The following is a 26,552-nucleotide window of genomic DNA, read 5'->3' on the forward strand; positions in this document are numbered from 1 at the left end:
GTTCCACAGTTGTAACTTTTTTCATATTCCCAGGGAGATTAACAGCGTCGTTGACTCCTTGGCCCGGAAGGCGGTCTCCCTAGTAGGAAGGACTAACTGGCCATGTCCCACTCCTTGGTTGCTCGATCTTTGTAAGACCGACACCTTGCGCTTGTCCTGCGCCTTTAATTGAAATTAAGTTTACCAAAAAAAGAAAACTTTCTCCAGTAAGTTATAAATTTATTATTCTACCCAAAAAAAAGTTATAATTTTATTCTTTTGCCTTTTCAAAAAATATATTGGCCTTAGATAGTGTATGAAACATGCTTTATATGGGTGGATGAAAACTTTCTTCAATAAGTTATAATATTATTCTTTTTCCTTTTAAGAAAATATATTTTTCCCTTCAAGTGGATAAAACTTTGTTATTTTAAATGTGCTTAAAAAACGTCCAAGACAATGACAACTCTTGAGAATTAGTCCACTTGTATAATTCAAATGCTTTTACGTTTTTTTTTAATCCGCAAACCTAGAACTTTTGAGAACAAGACAAGGGTAGTCAAAAGAAGTTACATGTTCCAAATACATTTTGTTTAACATGTTTTAAATACACTGACAAAGTTGTCTTTATTTTTTTTGTGAAGAGTAAACTCATTTATTGAAACATGTCGAATGCAAGGTATCTTGAATTTCTTCCCTTTTGATATCCTCAACATTTTAAAGGATATTCAACAACTTGTAACACATTTCACAATTGTTCCATTCACCATATCTCTAGGCAGATTAGCAGCGTAGCTGACTCCTTGGCTTGGAGGGCTTTGCCTTGTGTGTGCGAGACTAATTGGCCAATTTCCACTCACTGGCATGTGTTTGTAAAATGTTTTTATTTTGTTACTCAAATATCAATGTGGCATGGGTTTTCCACACCAACAACGTATATAGAGGGTATCTTTATACTAGGACACTAATTTATGTCACATGATACATTCGATGAGGTTGAATTTTTGTAGATAGATAGATGTAAATGTCTCTTATATGTAAAGATTCAACCCAAATAGAGTTTGCCAAATGGAAAAATAAAGCATTAAAAATTTCAAGTGTGAAAATGATACATAGACATACATTAGGAGATATATGATAGAGTATGAGTTTGAAATATAATGTGTGGCCAATTCACATCATTACCTAGGTGACTGGAAGGTTGAAATTACCACATCACTTACAAGCGGCATACAATTTGTATGTTGAAGTCGAGATACTCTCTATGTTCGCTACTGTAAAGAAACCTTTTGCCCTTAAACAAACTCTCACCTCATTAGCTCTCACAAAATTTTGGCAGAGAACCTTCTACACCACAAGGTTAAAGGGAAAAAGAACACTGCTCGGTAGCATCCCCTACGCCCTTTTACATGAGGCAATGAAATGATCACCACGCCACTCTCCTTAGATTCTTGATTTTTCACTTTACAAATATAGCTCTGATACCCAAAAACATGGATGTCAATCCATTTAATTTTAGGCCCATCAATCTTCGTAATGTCAATTACAAGATGATAGCAAATAAGCTTAGATTACATTCATTATTGCAGACTATAAAATTGGGCCTACCTTTGTTGGCCAAATCCAACCTGATTACTGTCGAGATAGTATATTTTGTAAATGTTTTTGGTGATTAATAGCTTGTGTTTGTTCAATGTAAAAAGTTGTGTCAAATTAGAATTAATATTCTCTGAAGCATCAAAAAATTGTATGAAGATAATGCCAAACAAATGGAAGAAAGTCATCAATCAAGCTTCACAAGTTGGAAGATCAATTTAATCTTGAACATCAAGATGGCAAGTAGTTGAAAAGTCAATTTGAAGACCAACTTGATCACTTAAAAAAAATCAAAAAAATATAAAAGAGCCTCAAAGCTTCAATGGAAAAGGACACCTACAAGCAGTATTCTACCTTTGCTATTGAAGAATTAGGAATTAGATTCAAATATGTATATCGTATAATAATTCCTAAGTATTATAATTTGATTCTCATGGTAGCTCTTAGACCCATAATACCAAGTAAAATAAGCCACTCAATCATCGACTTAATGGTTTAATATTAGTATAAGAGAAATATATGAACTTAGTTGGCATATAAGACTTGGCATGTTGACCAACACATAGTAGAGGTTAAAGGGCTCATGTTCTCTGTACCGCAGCGCAGGCTGTGCCCAGACACATGGGCCTGCCACTCAGGGGGTAGGGTGGTCATTGCACCCACTCCCATGTGTCTGGGTGCAGCCTGCACCCCCGACACAGAGAAAATTCTCCCGAGGTTAAAATAGCCAAAGTCACAAGTTTCTAGCCCAAAATAGGCCATCCGGATGAAGTCCGGTCCATCGGACAGACCAGAAGCTCCACTGGCTTGGCTCCAAAAGAGCTACTAGAGACTCCAACAAATCTAATTTTAGGCCATTTTTCCTCTTCTATTTACGAGAATGATAGGGAGGTTAGCAAGGAATGTAAGCACATAATTGAAATATCGAATCTTTGAGCCCAAAAACTTTAATTTAAGAATCATTAGTGTTCTTCATTTGTGAATCCACCAACAAGAGTGCTTTCTTTGTAAAAATGGCTATTGAGCATTTGTAAGTCTCTTAATTGGAAGAACATTGGTTATAAAGATTGTTAGTAGTGAGCCTAGAAAACTACTAGGGTTTGAGTGTTATTTCATGAAAATACTTGTGTTATTTGTGAGTCCGGAAAAACAATTGTGATTGATTTTTTATGAGAAAATACAATATATTAAAAGCGAAAGAGATTTACAAGAGAGTTCTCATTGATATTGCCATTATGCTCAATGAAAATCTTCCTAGTCAAACTAATGAACATAAGCTTAACATGAGTCTCATCTAAATAGTTAAAGGAGATATTAGAAAAATTGTCTATGAGTCCAGCAAATTCTAAGAATTTAGAAAGGGAGTGCCATGGAATTTTAAAGGATTTACGGGAAAGGAGCTTGATCAATTCTTTGTTTGTACTCCTAACTTCTGAGATAATGATGCCTAGTTCTGAAACTTGTTTCTAGCCTTGAACAATCCTAGAAAGGCTCGCTTTCAAAATATCCTTCGAATTGATTACACCTCCAGATATGTTAACAGCTTGGCTAGTTATGACAATGCAAAAAGCCCAACTTGTTAATCTTAGTTGAGGTTCAAAAAGGCCTACGTATATTAATACAGGACAATAGTGTTCTAAGTTAGAAAAGTAGTATTTGGAAATACAGCTATGAAAAACCATAGCATTACTATCATTGGGGAAATATTGATTAGAGGGGGGGGGGATATTTAAATCCTGGATCCACTTTGTTACAGACCTCATCACAACATGGGGATCAGTTAAGTTTGATTCATGGAATACTTTATTTCTTACATCCCAAATAAAATAACATGTAATAATAAAAACCAAATAAAACCAAATTGAAGATTATTTCTAAGGAGCTAGTGAGGAAAAAAGGAAAGACACAGTTGTGCCAATGAGGGGCTAGAAAGAAGTTCTGTTCTCAGCCCAAGGGGGCCAGAAGCTCAAATACGCTTAGTCCAATCATAAGATAGAAAGAGATGCACATGGACTCATCACAAGAACCACATAAGACACAAGTAGGTTTAGTCGCCATCCGTTTTGTTAGTGCAGCATTGACGGGGAGTCCTGCATTTAAGACACACCAAAAGAACATTTTAAATTTTGGATGGACATTAAGTTTCCAGAAAAATTTCCACCATTTAGAGAGGCTTGGATTTGATTGAGACTTTGAAAAGACCTTAGTAGCAAGTTGAATGGAAAAAGATTCAGAGTTGGAAAAAGAACATCTCCAGATATCGTCAGTTCTAAAAATATGAATATGAGAAATACAATTAACAATATCAAGTGGGAAATAAAGAAAAAATAATTCAACATTCCAATCAGAATTAACAATAAATTCCTTAACTAAACCAAAATTCAGGGTGGTAGAGGATGTAAGGTCGGTAAAGGGACCCGAGGAACAAGGAATCCATGGATCAAAACAACAGTAAGTATTAACAAAGTTGACTTGGTATTGGATGGGGTCAGCAGTTGGGTACTTGATTGATTGGAGTGGTATTTTTCGGCCGACGGGACTTTAACTTTGTGGACCCTTATTCCCAATTCACATGTGAAAGTTTCATTTTAATTGGAGTTGGCGAAATGATAAAATTAAGTACAAAAAAAAAATGAAAGAAAGTTATCAGTGGGGGAGTGTACCACTCATGCCTAGACACAAAGGGGAGCAAAATGATTGCCCTACCTCTATGATGCCAATTTGTGCAGTATCATTGGCACACGTGCGCAAGGGCCATGCTCTCTCATGAAGAACACCGACCTTCAAAAAATTAAGGACTACGACTGACTACTGATAATTATACGGGTGCATGGATGAACATCTAGGATATTTGATTGAATTTTCAACTGAAATTTAAAGTAATCTCCTTACTTGTTTTGATATTGATTTTTAACAAAATAATTATCACATCCAATTCTTCCAATTCCTCTAATAGGGGGGAGTGGACTCCACCTTGGGCAGTGTTTTCGGGCAGTGGGTAAGGTGGTCATATCCAACCATCACAATGGGATCTTTATCGTCTCCATTTATCTGTCCCTCCATTTCCCCCATTACATCTCATAGGAGGTAGAAATGACCACCCTACCCCCTGCTCAGGTGAGGTCCACTCCCCCTATTAGATGTAATGGAGGAAATGGAGGGGCGGAGACGATAAGTTTCCATCACAATGATCTGAATTAAAATCCTCTCTAATTCCCTAAAAGTGCAACGTGATGTAATTCGGAATCGGCCAAGATCGATGCCGATTCGAATCTATTACAATCTCTCGATTAATGTACAAAATCTAGGGCTCTGGCAGATATTATTGGCTCGATTCTGATTGATTCCAAACTGATAACCCGATTCCGTTTCAGCTGGACCCCATCCACATCAGATTCTGAATTTAATAACTTCAGTTTTCTCAACGTCAACAACTACCCTTTTTTCTGCTTCTTGTGGCTCAATTTTCTGCACACCAATTACTACTTCTACTTGCTTACGAGAAAGACCTTCTACTGCAGAGTTTACACGCATTTTATAATTTGATAGCAGACGGAGGGAGAATTATACAAGGTAATACCATATTGTTGGGTCGCCTTTCGTCCTCGTACGTTAATCTTCCACCTGGTACCTGGGTTTTTTTTTTCTATCCTTTAGACCCCAATTATTCTTAGGATTTCTACCATTTTTGTTTCTTTTCTGCAAATATCATCTGACAATTCCGGGTTCTTTTTATTTCGACCCAATGCCTCTGATCGAATCGGTAATTGCATAGGTTCTGCACTTCAATGGCGAACCCTCGGCTTCGTGGGTTGACTTGGTTGAGGCAAAAATGGGGAAGAAAGGACTGGGCCATCGCGGCTACAGGATTCACACTTCTCATGCTGGCTATCATAGTCACATTAGAAACTTGGACTCAAGAGACCGAGTCGAGTGTAAACCAATATTTCAATCCCGATCCACCTCTTGTCGATTTGACATTGTTAAGTAATAATGCCATGGAGAAAGGAGCGGGTAATGAAGAAGAGAGATTTTCTAATTCACTGAGTTTTTTGAGCTATAAATTGGTTTATCTTTCTTTCATTGAGGCATGAAGCATTTCCATCTGGGTGATTGATATTAACTCCATCATTAGCAACTAAACATTTTGAGTTCGATATTTATTTTTAGTATGATCTTTGTTGCAGTTTGTTTAGATGGGAGCCCACCTGGATACCATTTCCTAAAGGGTTTTGGCTCTGGTGCTAATAATTGGCTTCTTCATTTAGAGGTATCTCCCTTTGCTTATTAACAAGTTTTGCGATTGTCAACTGTATTCCCTCATGGTGATGATAAAAAATTTGGATGTTGTAGCTTGGTCTGCAACTCTGCACATTGCTTTTTAGTGATTATATTGGCTTCAATTGCTTTAGAATTCCAGTTAGGATCTTAACAAAGGAAGACATGGTTTAAGTCTCCACCAATTATTTATTTATTTAGGAAGGATGATGGAATTGTTTCTTTGTGTTTTTTGTAGTTTTATTAATTATAGTTCGTTTTCTAGTAACCATAACAAAAATCAATGGTTTTTTTTTTTTAATGCTTGTAGGGTGGAGGTTGGTGTGATACAGTGGCATCATGCTCAATGCGTAAAAGGACGGCATTAGGATCCTCAAAGTACATGAATCGCCAAGTTCCATTTTCGGGCATTTTAAGCAATGATCCTTCACAGAATCCTGGTATGTGTATGTGTATGTGTTCCTCAGATACTACACATGGCTTAGGTTGTGGAGTTTTCATAACAATATATTCCTTTCTGAGTTGCCTCTGTATTCCTAGTTTCTGAGCTACATGTTTTGAACTTGAGATGTTGTGTATCACCTAATTCACTCTACAGATGATAGTACTTTATAGGACACGTATGGGTTGTGTCCGAAATTTGTTAACTCACTTTTGCATTGGACATTATCAAGAATCATACCAGTTGATTTTTTTCCTTTCTGATAAGTATTACTCGAAATGTTCGACAGAGTGATTACTTCTGTGACAATGTCAGAGTATAAAATCAGTAATGAAAGAAAAAGAGATTGAAGAAGAGAGAGAGAAGGCTGCTAGAGAGTCTAACAACTGATGGTTGTAGTCTCCTCTCCATATTATTATATAAGTTTCAGATTACACAGTTTCCTAATCAGACTAGGAAAATAAATCAGCAACCTAATCTAGAGACAAAGTATTCTAAACTAATAAGGAACAACTAAAGAGATAAGAAAGCAACACCTAAGCAACCTAAACACTGCCTCTGGGACATATCAACAATAATCCATGATAGAGGGACTCCCCCTATCATGGTATACAATAACACAACCAATATCCCACGTTTTAACACTCCCCCTCAAGCTGGTGCATACAAGCCACCCATGCCCTGCTTGGAATAGTCTTTCCAGAACATAGGACCAAAAGGAGGCTTGGTAAACAAGTCACCAAGCTAATCAGCAGAGGAAACGAATGGAGTAGCAATAAGTTTCTTTATGACAACAACTCTCACAAAATAACAATCAACTTCAATGTGTTCGGTTCGCTCCTGAAACACCGGGTTGCTAGCAATGTAGATAGCTGCTTGGATATCGCAAAACATCTTCATGGGTTTAGTAACTGGAAAACCCAACTCTTGATGTAAAGACCTCAACCACATCAACTCGGTTGCGAGTATGAGCCATAGCTCGATCTGCTCCTAGCCATAATTATGCTTATTGCTTCGTCAAGTGACTAGATTTCCGCCAACAAATGTATAATATCTTGTGGTCGATAACCCCCCCTTTTTTTTTCTTCCCTTCCCCCCCCCTCCCCCCCCCCCCCCCCCCCCCCCCCCCCCTTCCCCCCCCCCCCCCCCCCCCCCCTTTCGACGATTGCTTCGTCAAGTGACTAGATTTCCGCCAACAAATGTATAATATCTTGTGGTCGATTTACGATCACCATCAGTACCAGCCCAGTCAACATCTAATGTAGATCGAAATATGAAAAAAAGGACCAAAACACTGTTCACGTGAACAGTGTCACAATCCATATTTGGCTTGTGTGGGGATGCTTTTTAGAAGATCTCATGGGCCCATCAAGTGGAGAAAGATTCTATCCTAATGCTGCCATAGTTTAGTTTCTATTTTCAGTTTTAGAACGTATATTTTATTTCATTGCAATAGAATCTTTGGTAGTTTCTAATTTCAGTTTGTCACTATTTTTGTTTTTAGAAGTTTCTATTTTGATGTATGGCAGCTAGATTTATAGGAAGTTTCTATTTTGGTTGTAAGCTACTTGGTTGCAAACACTTTCTATTTTGGGTTCAACCCTTGAGTCTATATAATGTAATGCCCTTAAAGGCTTCCAACGGTTGGAGATTGAAGAAAATAGAGAGCTATGGCTTGAAGCTGTGAGACAGTGAGAGGCAGTGGCTGTGGGATTCAGCAACGGTGAGAGGCCGTGGGTGAGAGACCCTGGACTGAGAGACTTCCCTATCCCCCTTTCCATATCCTCTTCTTCTTCTTCTTCTTTTTCCATACCCGTTTATGTTCTTCTTTCATATATAAACAGAAAAGAGAAATTAAAAAAAGGCCAAATGTTCTCTGTGCTAGGGACGCAGGATGCGCCCAGACACGTAGGGTGGGTGGGTGAAATGACCACCTTTTCCCCCTTGAATGGCAGAAATACCCACCCCATGTGTCTGGGAGCAGCTTGCGCTGCGGCACAGAGAACATCAGCCCTTAAAAAAAATTAAGTTATTCAATTTTGTTATCCCTTATTTTATTGATCCTGCAGCAATCAATCTCCGACTGGTTTTTCCCTGATTCGAGGTCGAGTTTGCATTAACATCAGAAAACCTATTGGATCAATAGTATGATGAAGATGATAAATGAGCCCCTTTCCTAGAGCCCCCTTCAGTTGCTTTAAAATATGACAAGCTGACTCCAAATGAACCTGCTTTGGTGACTGCATGAATTGGCTAATTACACCAACAACAAAGGAAATGTCTGGTCTGGTAACAGTTAACTAGATTAGCTTTCCTGCAAGCCTGCTATACTGATGCAAATCTTTGAACTCGTCATCGTCACTTGCCCCAAGCTTTTTATGTGGGTCCATAGGAGTGTCAATGGGCTGGGAAGTGAACATACCAGTCTCAGTTAACAGGTCTAACACATACTTCCTCTATGAGAGACTAATTCCTTTCTTGCTTCGTAGAACTTCTAATGTAGATCAGTCACAAGTGATAACTAGTCCACAAAAGGATCGTAAACTTCAGGTCCAGCAACAGTAAATACTTCGATCGGTTCTTAGATTTGTAAGAAACCTTGGAACAATAAATAAAAGAACAAGAAATCAAAGAAGGGAAGAAGAAGATAGGGTAGTCTCTCACCCGCGGCCTTTTACCGTACCTTGGTCTCTCATCAATGGCATCTCACCATAGTCTCTCACAGAGCAAAGCACAAAGCTATGTTTTCCCCCCCCCCTCAATCTCATTAATTCAAATTCGTGTCCAAGGCTGTGCCTCCTTACAAACTTACATAGAAGATTCAAAAAACAGACTCAAATACTAAAAAGGAAAGGCCTAACCCAATTCTTAACTAAAAAGACAACCTAAATTTACTAGGAAGTGAAATAATAAAGGAAACAGACTCAAAACAGAACTCTAGTTAAACTGATGAAGTAAATCCCGTTTTCCTACTTTATACCCATATTTTAGGCACATTAAAGTGGCCCATTACAAAGAAAACCCATGGGATCAAAGGCCCAACATATACATAACCCAACTCAAAGCTTATTTCCAATAAATTAGTCCTTTAGGTGACTAATCTGCATCAACATCAATGCCAAGGAACTACTTGAGAGCACACAGATCTTTCATCTGAAAATGTTGATGACGATAACTTTTACCTCTGCAATTCTAGAGGCATCGTCTCTAGACATAATAAGATCATCGACATAGACAACCAGTACAACCACCTTAGAGCCCTGGTGCCGTACAAACACAGAGTGGTCAAAGTAGCATTGTGAGAAACAACGAGTAATAATAGAGCTGAACTTGTCAAACTAGGCTCTAGGTGAGTATTTCAATCCATATATTGCCTTCTGAAGTTTGTAGACTATCAGAATTCTCCCCCTGAGCAACATACTCGGGTGGTTGCTCCATATAAACTTCCTATCACCATACAAGAGTGCATTTTTATGTCCATCTGATACAGAGGCTAGTCTAAATTCACAGCCAAAGATATTAGTACATGAACAGAATTTAAACAAGCCACAGAGAAAAGTCTCAAAATAATCCACTCCATATGTCTAAGTATACACCCCTTTACTACCAATCGAGCTCAACAGGTCATCTGTATTGTACTCGATAGTATACACCCAGTGACGCTGCACAAAATCTTTGGAGGTAGATCTACTAGAGTCCATGTCTGGCGGGATAGTAAAACATCCATCTCCATAGCCACTTTCTAACCAGGATGAGACAAAGTTTGGAATTGAGTTAGTAGACAAAGAAAAAGCAAGATGATGATATGGAGATGGAAGGCGATAAATAGACACATGATTTTCTATGGGATAGGTAGTCATGGATTTTTTAGTGTAGGAACAGGTACCTTTCGGTAGAGCAACTAGTAAGTTAGCAGGAATGTCAGTACCAGGATCACACTGTATGTTGGGCTGAGAAGGGAACCGAACATGATGATGGAGGCACTATCTTCTGTGGTGCTGATATACCTGTAGTGAAGGGGCAGTAGATATGGAAGGTGCTTCAAATGTGTTGTAATGGGATTCAAGGGTAATATTGTCCATAGGGGTATTATTGTCTTTGTATCAATTCTGGAATGTTCCTTCATATATTATAAATAATGAGGCTGTGAACACATTTTTCATAAGCCAGTATTTCAAGGAATTCCACATGGTATCAGAGCGGGAATCCATCCGGGAATCCTGGAAGAAATAAGTTTTCGGTTCTCCTCTCCCCTTCTCTCTCTCGCGATGGTGACTTAGCCCTACCACCACCGTCACACCTCCGCCCACCTTCCACCTCCTTTCCGCCAATCCTCCACCACCGCTACACCTCCCTTCCGCCTTCCACACCTCTCGGCCACCCCTCCAACCTTCCGCCCCCCCTTTCCTGATTTCCCGAGGCCCTCCCGAGGTTCTCTCTTCTCGCGGGAGGGTTTCCCCATCACCTGCTGCTACCGCCCTTTGTTTCTCACCCTTGGTGGTGAGTTGACTCCCACCATGGGTTGTTCCTGCCTGTTATGCATTTAACATTACTCTTTCTGAATTTTTCTTTCTACTCGGTGGTTTTTTTATTGCAAGTTTTCTGCTCAGCAGCCATGCCAGGAGATTCCGATATTACAACCGCATCCTCTGGACCCGAAGGAACGTCTCAGCGTGAGTTTCTTCCGTTCCCTACCAGCTCCATTAAATTAAATGGAAGCAATTACCTGATGTGGTTGCGCTCCTGCCTCTTAGCTATCAGTGGTCTCTCTGGCTATATCACGGGAGCGGTTGCCTTCTAATGCTGGTTTTGCACAAGACAAGTGGGAGACTTCCAACTTTTTTGTAATGTCATACCTCATTAACTCTATGTATCAAGAGATCGCCGGGTGTTATTTCCTTCTTGACATGGCTGCGAGGATCTGGAAAACAGCCAAAGATACCTACTCTCGAGTGGGCAATGCTGCCTCCTGTTATGAACTCCGTCCAAAAATTCTTTCCACCAAGCAATTGGAGTTGTCTCTTTCCCAGTATTATTCCAAGTTGTGTACCATGTGGCAACAATTGGATTTCTATGGGACTTTTACCGCTACTTGTGAGGTGAACACTATTGTGTTTTGGGAAGAGGACCTACGTGTCTTTGATTTTCTTGTCGGGCTGAACATTGAATTTGATAAAATCCAGGCAATAGTGCTCACTCGTGATCCTCTTCCTACTCTGGAACAAGCTTATGCCATTATTGCTGTTAAAGACAGTCGCCGGGCAGCCATGGTTCACCCTGTTACATAGGAGCTTTCTGCTCTTCTGTCTGGTTCGCAGCCCCGTGGTAACATTTCTCGTAATACTGGAAGTGATCGTGTGAGCAATGATTGTCCTCCGGTCAAATGTGATTACTGTGGCAAGGAACAACATACAAAGGATTGCTACTGGAAGCTTCATGGTCGTCCTGTAGACACCCGTGGGCGTGGCCCAAATCGTTCTACCACAGTATGGGCTAACCAGGCATCCTCTGATGATCAATCTGTTGATCAGTTCGGCCTTCTTTCCTAGGATGAGATGCAACATCTGCGCACTTTGATGACCAGGCTGGATACTCTTGGTTCTTCTTCCACATCTACGGCTGCCTTTGCCATTTCCTTACCCAAAAATTCTGGTTCAAGTATTTCTTTTAGTGGTAGTTGCTCCTCATCATTTCCAACTCTTAGGTAATTGACTCTGGAGCAACGGATCACATGAGAGGTTCTTTCTCCATTTTTTTGAATTACTCTTCTTTACCAGATAATACAACAGTCCATGTTGTTGATGGTTCTCTTTCCCCCATCTCTGGGAAGGGAACTGTCCAGTGTTTACTTTCCATGCGTATTTCCTCCGTTTTACATGTTCCCAAATTTTCTACTAATCTCTTGTCTATTAGTAGTATCACCAAGGACTTGTACTGCAAAGTAATATTTTTTCCTACTCATTGTTTGTTTCAGGACTTGGACACGGGTCGTTTGATTGGTAGTGGTAAAGTGGTTGGTGGTCTTTATGTGCTTAAAGACTCCTCTCTTGACAAATCTGTTTTGGTTTCTCAGGCCCCTACTTCTGGTGTTTCGGATTCTGCTCTTGCTGAACTTAATAAGTGGCATTGTCGTCTTGGCCACCCGTCACTTGGCGTGCTTTCTATTTTATTTCCTAGTTTGGTTAAATGTTGTAATCCCAATAATTTTAGTTGTGATGCTTGCACCTTTGCAAAACAAACTAGAGCAATTTATCCTATTTCAGACAATAGAAGTTTAATCCCTTTTGGTTTGATTCACTTGGATGTATGGGGCCCTGCCCGTTGTAAGTTGACTTCTAGATACCGGTGGTTTGTTACTTTTATAGATTGCTTTAGTAGGATCACCTGGGTTTATTTGATGAATAAAAAAAGTGATGTGTTTACATGTATTCAACCATTTCACAAGATGGTTGAGACTCAATTTGATGCCCATGTGAAGATTTTTCGTATAGACAATGGGAAGGAGTACATGGACAGCCGTTTTCGCAGTTACTTGGACTCTCATGGCATTATACATCAAACCTCTTGTGTTGACACCCCAGCTCAAAATGGTGTTGCAGAGGGGAAGAACCGCCACTTATTGGAGTTCGCTCCATCATGTTTACCATGAATGTCCCTCCATGCTTTTGGGGGGATGCTGTGCTTGCAGCCGCCTATCTCATTAATAGGCTTCCTACACGGGTTTTGGATGCTCGCTGCCCTCTTGAAGTACTTCTGGGAACCTCCTCTTTTTTTGTCCCTCCAAAGGTGTTTGGGTGTGTTGTCTTTGCCCGAAACCACCATCCTATTGGTAAATTTGATCATAAGGGATTACGATGTGTTTTCTTGGGATATTCTACTACTCAAAAAGGTTACAAATGCTATCACCCCCTACACGAAGGATGTTGGTCACTATGGATGTTGTTTTCCGAGAGTCTGAGGCATATTTTTCACCCACTACACCTTTTCAGGGGGAGCCTAGGAGTGAAGAGGTGTCTCTTCTTATTGAACCTTTGGAAGTTGATGTTCCCACAGTTGAAGAATCATCTACAGAAATAGAACTCCAAGAAGGGATCATTGGACAAGAACAAGAACAACCACTAATCCAAGGAGAATTTGGGCAGACTTTTTTTTGGGTAGAAAATTTGAGCAGCCTTTAGTTCAGGGGTAGCCCAGAAAATATGGCAGCTTTAAGGAGACTTTCTCCCGAGGAACATGGCACAAAAAGACTACCACCACTGAACCTGCTCCAAGTTCTACTCCTGGAAAGTCTGTTAATGATCCTAGCCTTGATTTATCTATTGCTATCCGGAAACCTAAAAGAAGTTGCACTCAACACCCCATCTCCAATTTTGTGTCATATGAATCTTTATCCCCTTCCTTTCGTGCATTTGTCTCTTCTCTATCTTGTATTTCTATTCCTAACTCTTGGCAAGAGGCAATTGCCGAACAAAAGTGGAAAGAAGCAATGAATGAGGAAATGTGTGCTCTGGCAAAGAACAAAACCTAGGAATTGACATCTCTCCCACTTGGAAAGAAACCGGTAGGCTACAAATGGGTCTTTGCTGTTAAACAGAAGGCAGATCGGTCTGTTGAAAGGTACAAGGCCAGATTAGTTGCAAAAGGGTTTACCCAAACCCATGACATTGATTATCAGGAGACGTTTGCCCTAGTTACGAAGATGAACACAGTCAGAGTGATAATCTCCTGTGTGGTTAACCAAGGTTGGGAACTGTTAGAATATATGTACTCCAGAATACCCCCACGGTATTCTGGTCCTTTTGGGGTATTTTTATGTTATTAAGTGTAGTTAGCTTATGTCGGCTATGTGGGTTTTAGTCCCACATCACCTAGCTTAGACTATTTGTAACTTCCCCTCTATTATAAATAGAGGGGCCTTTCTATCAATACAACAAGCCATTCCATTATTTTATTCCCTCTCTTTGACCCACGGTTCAACCAACATGGTATCAGAGCTGGTCTGATCTAGGTTAGAGAGAAGAAAAAACCCTATTTCTCCCTACTTCTCCTCCATCGATCTCTCTCTTCTTCTCCCTTTCTCGGTTTTCTCCTTCTCCTGTTCTTCTTCTTCTCAGCCTATAAAGGGGCAGCACTAATGAGGTAAACTAAGAATATCGATGACTTAGTTGCTGCCCCCCCTTTCCTTTCTATCTTTTTATTAAAAAATTTGCTCGAACCCTGCTGGAGCCACATCTGCGATTTGGAGTTCCCCCTTTCTTTGGAGATCAGATCTCTATTACCTAATGAAAACTGATCCTCCAATTTTGGAGCACCCTATGCAGCCTTTTCCAGCCCTATTCTGCCCTATTCCAAAACCTAACTTCCCTTTTTTCTTTCTCTCCATCTTTTATTAAGTTTTCCAGCCACAATCCCCAAATCGATCTCACCTTGTCAGGTTTTTTTTCAAAACCCTGACTCCAATCGATTTTGGGGCTTCCCTTGTCAGATGTATTTAATTTTTCGGGGATAATTTTCTACTACTACCAGCCTTAATCGACCCCAGTTTGGCCACTATCTAATGGCTGGATTTGTACCTATAGCAAAACCTTCTCAACCTGCTATTTTTGGTTACCTGTTAAAACCCTGACTCAAATCGACATTAGGGTTACAGGTTTCAGTTCTTGCTGCCTTTTGGAGGGATGCTTACTCCACCTACAAGGAACACTCGACCTCAGTTTCAGCCTCTTTCCAAGTGTTTGAAGACCCCTAACCCTAATCGATCCTTCTTGTCAGGGTTTTTTTACAAATATCGATTTTAGGGTTAGGGTTAATTGCTGCTATTGGAGTTTTTTGGGAGGTGTTTCTACCATCAAGAAGGACATTCTACTTCAACTATTCCTGACTTGACGAAGGTCTATTGCATATGATAGCTGCTGCCCTATTTTTCTGTAATTTTTTGGTGTTTCTCCCACGTGAAGATCAAGTCTCAATTACCAAGGAGATTGGTTATTCGAACTGGAGATCCATTCCAGCAGTGGTGGTCAGCATCTATTACCAGAACACATCACCTTTGACAAGTCATCATCACTTTGTTGAAGCCCCCTTCCCTACAATCGATCTTCCCTTTTAGGGTTTGTTACAAAACCCTGACTATAATCGATCTAAGGGTTAGGGCAGTCTACTATTGCTGATTTTTTGAAGAGAGTTTTATAAAAATCAGAGGAGTATTCAGCCCCTATTTCAGCATCATTCATCAGTTTTTTTTGGAAAAATTCAGGTTCATTCTTATGGCTCGGTTTCTCCAATTATCAACCTATTTTTCTTACTTGTTCCTATATGGCTGGCTGCTTCAACTACCTATGGATCTGTCTGGTTATTTATCTTACATTTGCTGGTTAGTTTGAGCTTTACTACCTACATGGCTGGTATTATTGTTTGGCTTCTGTAAGCATGGCTGGTTGATATGTTACTGCTGCCTTTATGTGGTATCTTGCTGCCCTATTATTGTGACTGAGTTTCCTACTATTGGAGATCGAATTTCTTTCATTCTTGAAGAGTCGAATTTGCTATCCTGGAGATCAGTTTATTTGGGACTACAACAGTGTGTTCCACAGTTCTTGGTTGCAACTACGAACCTATTCAGTTATGTGAAGCTTTTCTAGTTCATATCTGGCTCACCTTGGAGCTTGAATCCTAGCATTGTTACTAATTCAGATCTGATCCAATTTTTGTTGAAGCTTCTACAATCCATTGGTGTCCAGATATCTTCGTTTGTTCTTTTAAGCATGTGGGAGTTTATACATTGGGGTTTTTGCACACTTGTTCCTCCTTGTTTGAAGATTGATCAAGCCTTAAAGACTGGAGCCTTTCCTTACTTCAAATCAGATCTGTATACTTGTCAGATTTGAATATTGGAGTTAGGAGTTTCTCCCCTACAGGAGTTTCCATCAAAAGTATTTGTTTGATCGTTTGAAGATGGTTGGAGATTATATGTTGCATTACTTACTCCGTATTTCATTATCCCACTATTTTTTTCTTCACTACCTCCCGAACCATACCTTTGGCATAACCCATCACCACCTTGGAAGTTAATGGTATTCTCTTCATTGCCGTTTCTTCTTTTTTCCATTACCCTTGGCAGCTCTTGAAAAATTCTGGAATATTATGTTTTGCCCTATATCTTACATCATCCCTGTTATGTCCACGTGTATTACACGTGAGGGGGAGATTATATACAGTATACCTGCAGCCATTGCAGATAGCAGAACTTGCAGGGAACACATGGTGCAAAACATAGAAGGTCAGAGATTTCACCATTGCCAATGGGTATCTACTTTGTTATTGGGTTGAGTTTGCCGCAAGGGGGAGGTTGGTCTTAAAATTATGAAGATGTTTGGTTATTGCCTGCCTATATGAGGTTCTACAGTTGGGTTGTTTTTCCGCTGCTTGCTCTTTACTGCTGCCTGATACATCTGCTCGCTACCCTAGTCAATATCTTCAAGATTATCAGTCCGAGATTCATCACTGGATAGCTGCTGAAGATTGGTGAAAGTTTATTGATCAAGTCGGCCCAAGTTTTGAAGATCTAATTTTATAAGTTCTTGAAGGTTTATTTGGGAGCTGCGTTCATCTTGAAGCTGGATTCTGCTACAACTTATCTTTTCCCATTTTATTTAAGTTGGGCATTAGTACCTTGTATGCGCCAACTTGAGGGGAAGTGTTAGCATTGTTATGAAATTCTTTTTTCATTTAGTCCAAGCTGGATTTTCTTTCTTTAATATTAGTATAATCCAGCTTGAGGGGGAGTGTTAGAATATATGTATTCCAGAATACCGTGGGGGTATTCTGGTCCTTTTGGGGTATTTTTATGTTATTAAGTGTAGTTAGCTTATGTCGGCTATGTGGGTTTTAGTCCCACATCGCCTAGCTTAGACTTTTTGTAACTTCCCCTCTATTATAAATAGAGGGGCCTTTCTATCAATACAACAAGCCATTCCATTATTTTATTCCCTCTCTCTGACCCACGGTTCAACCAACAGGAACTTCAACAAATGGATGTAAAGAATGTCTTCCTCCTTGGAGATTTAGAAGAGGAAGTTTACATGGAAATGCCACCTGGGTTTGCTACTTCAAAGACCGAAGGGAAAGTTTGTCATCTGAAGAAAACACTGTATGGCTTGAAGCAGTCACCAAGAACTTGGTTTGGGAGATTTCACAAAGCAATGGTAGCGAATGGCTACAAGCAAAGTAACACTGACCACACCCTATTTATGAAGAAGGTGGGGCAGCATATCACTGTGTTAATAGTTTACGTCGATGACATAGTGATTATTGGGAGTGACAGTGCAGAAGTGAAAAGGTTGAAAAAGTACTTAGGAACTGAATTTGAGGTGAAGGATCTAGGGAGACTTAGATATTTCTTGGAAATTGAAGTTGCCCATTCAGCTCGTGGCATTTCTCTGTCCCAGTGGAAATATACACTTGATTTGCTAAGTGAAACAAGAGTGCTAGGTTGCAAACCTGCAGATACACCTCTAGAGCCAAACACACATCTGAAGAGTAAGGAAGGAGATCCGGTTGACAAGGGCAGTTATCAGAGGTTAGTTGATCGTTTGATATACTTATCTCACACCCAACCAGATATAGCCTTTGGTGTGAGCTTAGTATGATAAAGAAGAATTAGTAGGTTTTATACAAGAAACTAGGTAACCAATATTACAGATTATGGGAGAGAGTAATTGAAACCTGCCTGAGACAAGAAACTAATATTACGGATAACCAATTTGGTTTTGTGCCAGAAAGATCACCTATAGAAGGTATCTATTTGCTTAGGAGACTAATGGAAAGATATTGAGAATGTAAGAAGGATCTCCATGTGGGCTTTATTGACTTACAAAAATCTTATGATAGAATCCTTAGAGAGTTAATATTTGGCAAATATTAGGGAAGAAAGTGTTTCAAGTAAATATGTGGACATAGTTGCAGATATCTATAATGATGCGGTGACTAGTGTAAGAACTGTGGGGAGGGTGGTCAAGGTAGTGAATTCCCAATTACAATCAGATTACATTAAGGAACACTTTAAGTGACACAGAGAAGGTTGGACTTAGATTAAAACACTAATATGATGTGGAACAAGATGGCTATTTGTGTTAAGAATGTAGTTAAAGAAGCTCTAGGCAAATCTAAAGGAAAGGGACATTCATCTATGGAAACTTGGTGGTGGGATGATGAAGTTCAAGCTGACAGGCTAAGAAATCTAGTTTTAAAACTTGGTCAAGGACTAAGGATGAGGAGTTTCAGGTCTGAACCTCTCATAACAGGAGAGGTTGTTGGAGACGAAATCCTGGGGTATTAGGTCACCTAGGGGCTAGGGCAGAAGATCCTTTGCCCAAAGTTTCAGTTCAAATGGATTAAACGTGAGTGAGATCGATCACTATTTTCTCAAACCTATCGGTTGGGATGTAGCAAGAAACAAAAGGTAGCAACAGGAAATAACAGGAAGATGAAAGGAAAGGAAGAATGGAAACGAAAAAGAGGTTCAAGGAAAGGAGATTGTACCTGAGGAGCCAAGGTTGAGCCTGAGAGAGAGAAAATAATGCCACAACTCACCACCATGAGAGGTAAACCTTAAAACTGTCTGTCGTTGGATTATATTCAATATAAATAAGCAAGACTCGTTCTCTCCTACATTAGCTGAATATAGTAATCAAACCAAACTGGGAAACTAAATAACAATCAATTCTCCTACGTATATCTACTTCCTTAATAAAATAAAATTGCAAAATTACCAAATCCCAAATCCCTACATCTACTAGTAAGTGCATCAAATAAAGTGGAGGGATCCATCCAGAGTGTTGTGCGATCAATGTATTCCTTAAAACTCAAAGGAATATATCTAGTAATGATGTATGGAGCTGAAAGTTGGGCAGTGAAGGAACAACATAAAAATAAACTTAGTGTAATGAGGTATTCCTTCAAAACTCAAAGGAATACGAAAAATTATGATGTACGGAACTGAATGTTGGGCAGTGAAGGAACAACATATAAACAAACTTAATGTAGCTAAAATGAGGATGTTGAGAAGGATGAGTGGTAAAACTAGAAAAGATAAAATGTATTGCTGATTTAGGAGTAGCTTTGATACAAGATAAGAGTTGAGAAAGTGGTTTGAAGTGGCATGGACATGTGCAATGGAGGCCTGTAAATGCTCTAGTACAGAACGGTAATTTGATTCAGACTGAAGGAGCTAAAAGAGCTAGGGGAAGGCCTACAGTGACTCTAGGAGAAATGGTTTGGAAAGACATGCATAGCTTAGGACTAGTAACAAGTATGACTTTGAATAGAGTTGATTGAAGAAAAATGATCTAATTAGCTGACCCCAATTAGTTAGGATGAAGGTTGAGTCAAGTTGAGTTGTATTTCAAGTCTATAATCTTCGTCCTTATCTTTATTTGTTTCACCAGAACTACAAAACTCTGTTTGGTATTTCATATTTGACTGCTAGCAGCTACATAACCTTTGATTAATGATGAAGTTGACTTGCTGATTTTTCTTATCAATACTGTGATCAGATGAGCTGGTTTTATTAGTTGAAGAAACCTCTGAAGAAATATTAAATATTTACAACAGCGAGCAGGTGACCAAACTAAGCTGGACGTAGCTAAACTGAGAAAACTGATACGATTCTGCTGCTAGAATCTATGGCTTAGACCATACCTCTAAATTTTTTTTTGTCTCTTGAACTCCCACCACCCTCTTCTCCTTTTTTCCTTTAACTTACTTTATTTTAATCTTATATAATTTTGGAAGGCTAATTAGGTGTCTGTGTTTCTTGATTTCGTAAGTCACATCTTTTCCCTTTGATATCTGATTTCATGACAATGGACCTAGTATTGTCAAGATTCAGTTAGGTGTATGCAATGCTCATTTGTTCATGTGTAATGCATAAGGATTTCATAGATTTAGCATTGATTGTGACCTTCAGAATTCTTCAACTGGAACAAAGTCAAAATACGATATTGTGACGGTGCTTCTTTCTCTGGAAATCCAGAAAGTGAATTTAAGGTAACTTCGAGTGGCTTTTTTTTTGGTGATCTTCACTTTAATTTATGTGATTACTGTTATAGAAATTCTTCTGTTCCTTGATATCTACTCATTAAATGAAAATAACTTTTGGTTAATTATATTTTTATGCTTTCTTGTGGTGCAGAATGGAACAGAACTTTTCTTTAGAGGTCAGCTCATCTGGAAAGAAATAATGGGTGAACTCCTTTCAATAGGATTAGCTCATGTTAGCCAGGTCTCTTTCATAATTGCAATTATGTATTCTCTTCCCCAGTTTCCCAAGTTCTTTTCTGTATTGTAAAGGAACCAAAGATTACTATTTTATAGGTTAAAGCAACTTTAAGGACATCTCTATAGAGAATTAGTGATTTACACCTGGACTTTGGCTGCTTATTCTTCGACTTAGATGCACATTGTGGAAATGACCTTGGAGTCAAAAGCTTGTTTTTTCTTTTTCTATCATTTCTTATTCCAATTCATTGTTTTTATTTTCAACCCACTGTTTACTCTAGGTACCCTGCTATGCCCTTTGCTATCGTACTGAATCAAATAAAACTATGTGCATAAACTGCAATAAGGGGTTCTAGTGGTTGAGTGGTTCTGCTCATATCCAGTATACAAAACTTTGAGCCGCTAAAATCCCAATGCGGTACTCTTTTAATTGTAGAGTAGGAATACCAAGATGGGTCATCAAAAGACTATTTTTGTCTGTTGGGTGAGATAAAATTGACATTTCCCCATCATGTTTAATGAAGTTATATGTACATAGGATGTCATGAAAGATTGAAACATTGTCCCACTCAAAACCTGTTTTGTAATTTTCAAGGTTCCAGGTTTCGGTTTTGAGCCTGGTCAAGGTTTCAGGTTTCGGTTGAAACCTGTACATTTTTTTTTTTTGCAAGTTTCAATGGTTGGTTTCAAGGGCCAACTGGCCAAATTAGGTCCTGAAACCTCTAGGAAACCCTATTTTAGGCCCGCTAAACAAAACATTGTGGAACCCTTAGATTTTAAAAAATTACATCCAAAATGGTAGTTTGACTTCGGACCCTAGGTTGGTAGTGTATGCTGTATACATTCTCTAAACTGAAATCTGGAACCTTGATGCCAACCACCAAGTTTTTTTTTTTTGCAAAAATTAGTTTTTGGAAAAAGTGATATACCTCCAACTTTGAATCTTGCTCAAATCTTCCAACAACACAACAAATCATTGTTCCCACTGCATTCCTCTTCTGCCCAAGTACAGCAATGATTTGGCCAAGAAAGCACAAACATTGGGGTCTTCAACCTTCAGTGCCAGAACCAGATGAAGTGAGTGAAATAGGTCGACCCATTTCGCTCGAAGTATGGAATTTATACTAAAGGCTTTGAATAGTTTCAACTGAAATATCGGTGAACCGAAACAATAGACCGAAATTTCGGTCGAAACATTGCAATCCTTCAGTATCGCATGCTGTTTCGTTTCGACAGCCTGCAAAACCGAAATATTTCGGTGGGTTTCATAAAATTTCGTCGAAACCTTGTAACATGGTAATTGTCACGTGACATAGCTAGGATTCTATAAGCTGCTAGCCAATTCCTCTCAACCTCCTGTTTACCTTAAGATTATCTTGCAAAGGGCTTTGTCCCTTTAATAAAGAAACCATAGTCGAAAGAAAATAAGGGTTCTCTTTCTATTCTTGAAACTTTTCTGAAAATTACAATAACAATTGGGAATGAAAAATTTTTGCTAATATATTTTATTTCTTCACAGGCGGTTCTTTCAGGATGCTCTTCTGGTGGGTTGGCAACTCTTATACACTGTGATGATTTCCGTGAACTTTTGCCGAAGGATGCTATAGTCAAGTGTGTTGCAGATGCAGGCTTCTTCCTTGATGTGTATGTCTATTATATATGTCGTATTTCCTCTTTGCAGAAGCTTTTGTAAATATCTTTTAGTGCCATATTTATTTTCACATTATCCATAAGATGGTCTTGAAAATGTTCAGTAAAGGATAAAAACTAGACTGTGGATCATATGGTCGATAAAAATCAGATCATGTTGAATTTTACGCATCTAATTTCTGAGATAGGATCTACTGAATTGTGGGTACTGATCCTAAGGATATGAGATATGTGCAAATTGTCATTGCATCAGGCCATTGTACATGTCCTGTGTCACAAGAATGAAGTTGCTCCCCAACTAACACTCCTGATAAAACGGAAAACTCCAATTAATCAGAATAAGACATTCATAAAACTCCCAATCTTACTCAAACTTTTTATTTTATTTGGATTCTAGATCCCCCCCTGCAAATTTCTAAATTATAAAGCAGCAGTTCTTTTAAACTGATAAAAACTAAATGGGAGGTAGTTTTCTGTCCGGGAGTGTGGCCTACGCCAGCACTCCCATGTGTCTATCTCTCTCCTCCTCAAAACAAGGGGGCAGAGGTGTCTTTTCATATGGGGAGGAGAGAGATAGACTCATGGGAGTGCTGGCATAGGCCACACTCCGCCAGCACTCCCGGACAGAGTTCTTTTACCCAAACTAAATTTACCATATGAAGCCCCCTCCCCACAAAGAAAAAAGGACTTTAGTATTAATGATGAAACTTATTTCCTGAAAGCTTATTATATCAAGGTGCATTCTCTCAATGAATATTCTTGAACTGCTAATTTGGACTGGTCTTAACTAATCCGTAATCTTTCTAAGTTCTTTGACCAGCCTAATTTCTGAATGGTGGTTTGATAGTTTAACACCAGTGGACCAAGCCATTAATATATACCTGTTATGGCCTAAGTAGTAATTGTGTGTTTTTCTTATATCATTCGTAAATATGTTGTATTTTTTTATTCTTATCTGATCATTATGCATTTTCTCCACTTCAGGAAAGATATTTCTGGGAACTCCGCTATTCAATCTTTCTACCGTAACGTTGTCGACCTCCAGGTCATGCTTCTGATCTTCAGATTCATATCTATGTATCCCTGCATGTATCTGTACATGCTTATGCATTCAAACTTCAAACTAGAAGCTCCACCTGTACCCATGTATAAATTCCCCTTGGAGATGTGCTTGCTAAATTTTTGGAGTCAGTGTATACTTTATGAATGTTAAACTCTTTAATTTTTCCAAAGGTAGCTGTTGATGTCATTTTCTTTATTATCATTTTCGCAGGGTGTAGTGCAAAGTTTGAACAAAGATTGCATCTCCAGGATGGAACCATCTCAGGCAGGTCTTGATTTCAATCCACTGTCTGCCTAATGACACTGCAAACAATGTTCTAAATCTCGGAGCTTAGGCCAGTTTCAACCAGCCAGAAAATCGTTATTTCCCAGGTTTTAACCTAAACCAGGTCGAAACCAGGTATTTTCTGGGCAAAACTCGACATGTCATGTGTTGTCAAAACTGGTTGAAACTAGTCGAAACTAGGCTGGTCAAAATTGGTTGAAACTGGTTGAAACTACCGAAATCTTCGAAATATGGTTGAAACTGGTTGAAACTACCGAAATGTTTGAAATATGGTCGAAACCAGTCGAAACCTGACTTGTACCAAGTGTCGTTTCGGTTTCTTTGGAAACCGAGATATCTCGGTCAAAACCAGTGGTTTTTGAGTTTTGACCGAGTCCTTGAACCATGACTGCAAATCAGATCTGGGATTATCTTTCTGTTTTTGTTCTCTGGCTAATGGTTTGATATCGTGTGCTTTGAATCGTGATATCAGTGTTTCTTTCCACAAGAAATTATTAAGAACACAAAGACCCCGGTTTTCCTGGTCCACCCAGCTTATGACATATGGCAGGTATATACTAGTATGTATCAAGTTTCATTTCTTCATTCTGAGAACTGCAATTCTCCAACATCAACGTTTCTTGTCCCATTTTGGTATTAGTTTATATAACCATTCAATTTATTTTTTTCCCAGATACAAAACATTTTGGTCCCAGGTGTGTCAGATCCTCATCATGAATGGCTAAAATGTAGGCTAAACATATACAATTGTAACCGCAGGCAGATTAAAGTACTACAAGGTAATAAACCAGCTTATGAACATTGACATGTCTATTTTCTAACTGTCCAAGAAAAGTTGCCACATGGCATTAATAAATGATATATGGTACTTAAGGAACAAGTGCAGACACAAGGACTAATTATTGAAAACTTGAGGTACTACCTTGATGACCTTATTGTTTGACATGAACTCGATCAAAATGATCATGACCATCCAATCCTAAGGAATTTTTCTTAGATCACTATGTCTGACTATTTAATAAGTGAAGATGTGATACATGACATGATATTGTTAAGAGTTATCTGATTTCTTTGACTTTTGACCAAGGTGATCTCCTAAAAAAGACCATTGAAGGGAGTTCCTTATCCCTGAAAGCCCCTCCATGACCTCCATTGAAGAGAGTAGAATATCACTGTGGCTACTGTGCTCAGAGTACGAATTTATCCTATAGTTATAAACTTCCATATTAGTGCCTGATCTACTAATGGAATTATCATGAACAGAATTCCGGAGTTCACTGCTGAAGGCACTGGAAGAATTTCGGCAAAAGAAGAATGGGGGAATGTTTATAAATTCTTGCTTTGTTCACTGCCAGACATGGATGACTAGCACATGGCATTCACCTGGCTCTCCAAGAATCAATAATAAGGTAATGAACACAAGTCTTCTCACAGGTTTAACTTCAGTTGAAGACGTAGATACTTGTAGATTTAAGTTTGACTAGTTTCAGAGATTACTGACCATAAAGCTCTTACTTGCTTGGAAATCCATTCCTCAAATTGCAACTTAAAGGCCCATAGATTGGTTTCCTTTTACTTCTTTTTACAGTACTGTGTGCCTGCATTAACTAAATGTGTGCATTTGTTCTGCAATGCATCATGTGGTATGTGCTTTTACCTCTTTCGTCTGCCTCAACTTCCTCCTTGAAATGATCACTCATATTATGGAAGTGGTGTTCCAACGAAGTTTTCTTCTATCTACATGTTCTGATTCTCACTGAGGTCAATTGTACCAATTTGTCACTCCCTCTGATGCTTGGTAGCTTTTTTATTTTAATTTTTGGTATTGGAACATTATGTTCTACTTCACCTTCTGCCGTTGGATGCTTTGGATCTTCCACTAGTGTGTTTCATAGAAAGTAGATACTTATGTTAGCTTGGAACTATGGTAGTGGTATCCATGTTGGAATCTTTCGGATGGTTTAATATAGTACTTCACATAAGGTTTAGAAACTGGATTCTATTCTATGAAATTTTAAATTAATTTAATATGAATGGATTCATTTCATTTCTTTTTCTTTTTTTTAATATATGGGCAATTTCATTTTTTAATTATGACATCAGAATGCTGGTGACTACCACAGAATGATGTGTTGTATTCTTGTATTTGAACACGATTGATTTGGTAATGTCTTCTCTTGCATGTCTCATGAGTTTCTTATAGTGCCCATTGAAAGATTAACATATAAATTCTAATCCAAAACGTCTACATAATCTGGGAAGCTAACTTCCTCTGTGTTTCTGTTATGATTACAGACAATTGCGGAGTCTGTTGGTGATTGGTACTTCAACCGGAGAGTAGTCACAGAAATTGATTGTGCATATCCATGCAATCCCACTTGTTTCAATATGATTTTGGTTGGACCAATGGGCCAAAGAACTTAAGATTGAGAGGTCTACCAGGATTTCAAAAAAAAAAAAACTCTTCGGTTGTAAGCTCTTTCTTATCGTGCGGCTGTCACTTCATAGTTTGATTCCATGTTCTTGTTTTTTAGTTGTTGTGCATTTTGTTTTCCATTTTGTATGTCTAAGGTTCATCTTCATTTTAACTGATTTTTTTACTTTATTGTACCTTGCTAGTTTCTGAAGCTTGTTAGATTAAAGCAGGTCTATGATATGGTCCCAGTTCTCTGTCTTTTTGATAGTTTCCTTTGTATAAAAGAAATACCGGAAAATCTTTACAGTTGAGGCAAGCCTGTTTTCACCGAAGGAAAATCAAATGTTGCTGCTATTCTGGCCTTCTTTGTTTTTTTTTTTTTCTTTTTTCTACATCATTTCTGGCTCAAGAATGTATTTCAAGCTTCTGAGAACTAAGTCATCCAGTTTGTATTGTAAGCCAACACCTTATAGGGGCATTGGTATGTACTAAATAAATGATTGATTAATAGCACATACCTTATAGTGGAAGTTGACTGGAGAAAGGAAAGTATCTCTGAGTTGGTG

General features: G+C 38.8%; 1 protein-coding gene across 1 annotated transcript; it reads left to right on the top strand.

Moving 5' to 3' along the window:
- Positions 1 to 5,021: 5,021 nt before the first annotated feature.
- On the top strand, positions 5,022 to 25,994 carry LOC122640159 (pectin acetylesterase 5-like). The gene is made up of 13 exons (XM_043833341.1): positions 5,022 to 5,182; positions 5,351 to 5,589; positions 5,763 to 5,845; positions 6,164 to 6,293; positions 20,262 to 20,341; positions 20,487 to 20,576; positions 22,092 to 22,216; positions 23,207 to 23,267; positions 23,496 to 23,549; positions 24,043 to 24,120; positions 24,244 to 24,349; positions 24,834 to 24,979; positions 25,866 to 25,994. The coding sequence occupies exons 2-13, from the start codon at positions 5,364 to 5,366 to the stop codon at positions 25,992 to 25,994; spliced, it is 1,308 nt and encodes a 435-aa protein (XP_043689276.1). The 5' UTR covers positions 5,022 to 5,182; positions 5,351 to 5,363.
- Positions 25,995 to 26,552: the final 558 nt, after the last annotated feature.

Source organism: Telopea speciosissima, chromosome 1 (genome assembly GCF_018873765.1).
Source record: "Telopea speciosissima isolate NSW1024214 ecotype Mountain lineage chromosome 1, Tspe_v1, whole genome shotgun sequence".
Lineage (NCBI taxonomy): Eukaryota > Viridiplantae > Streptophyta > Magnoliopsida > Proteales > Proteaceae > Telopea > Telopea speciosissima.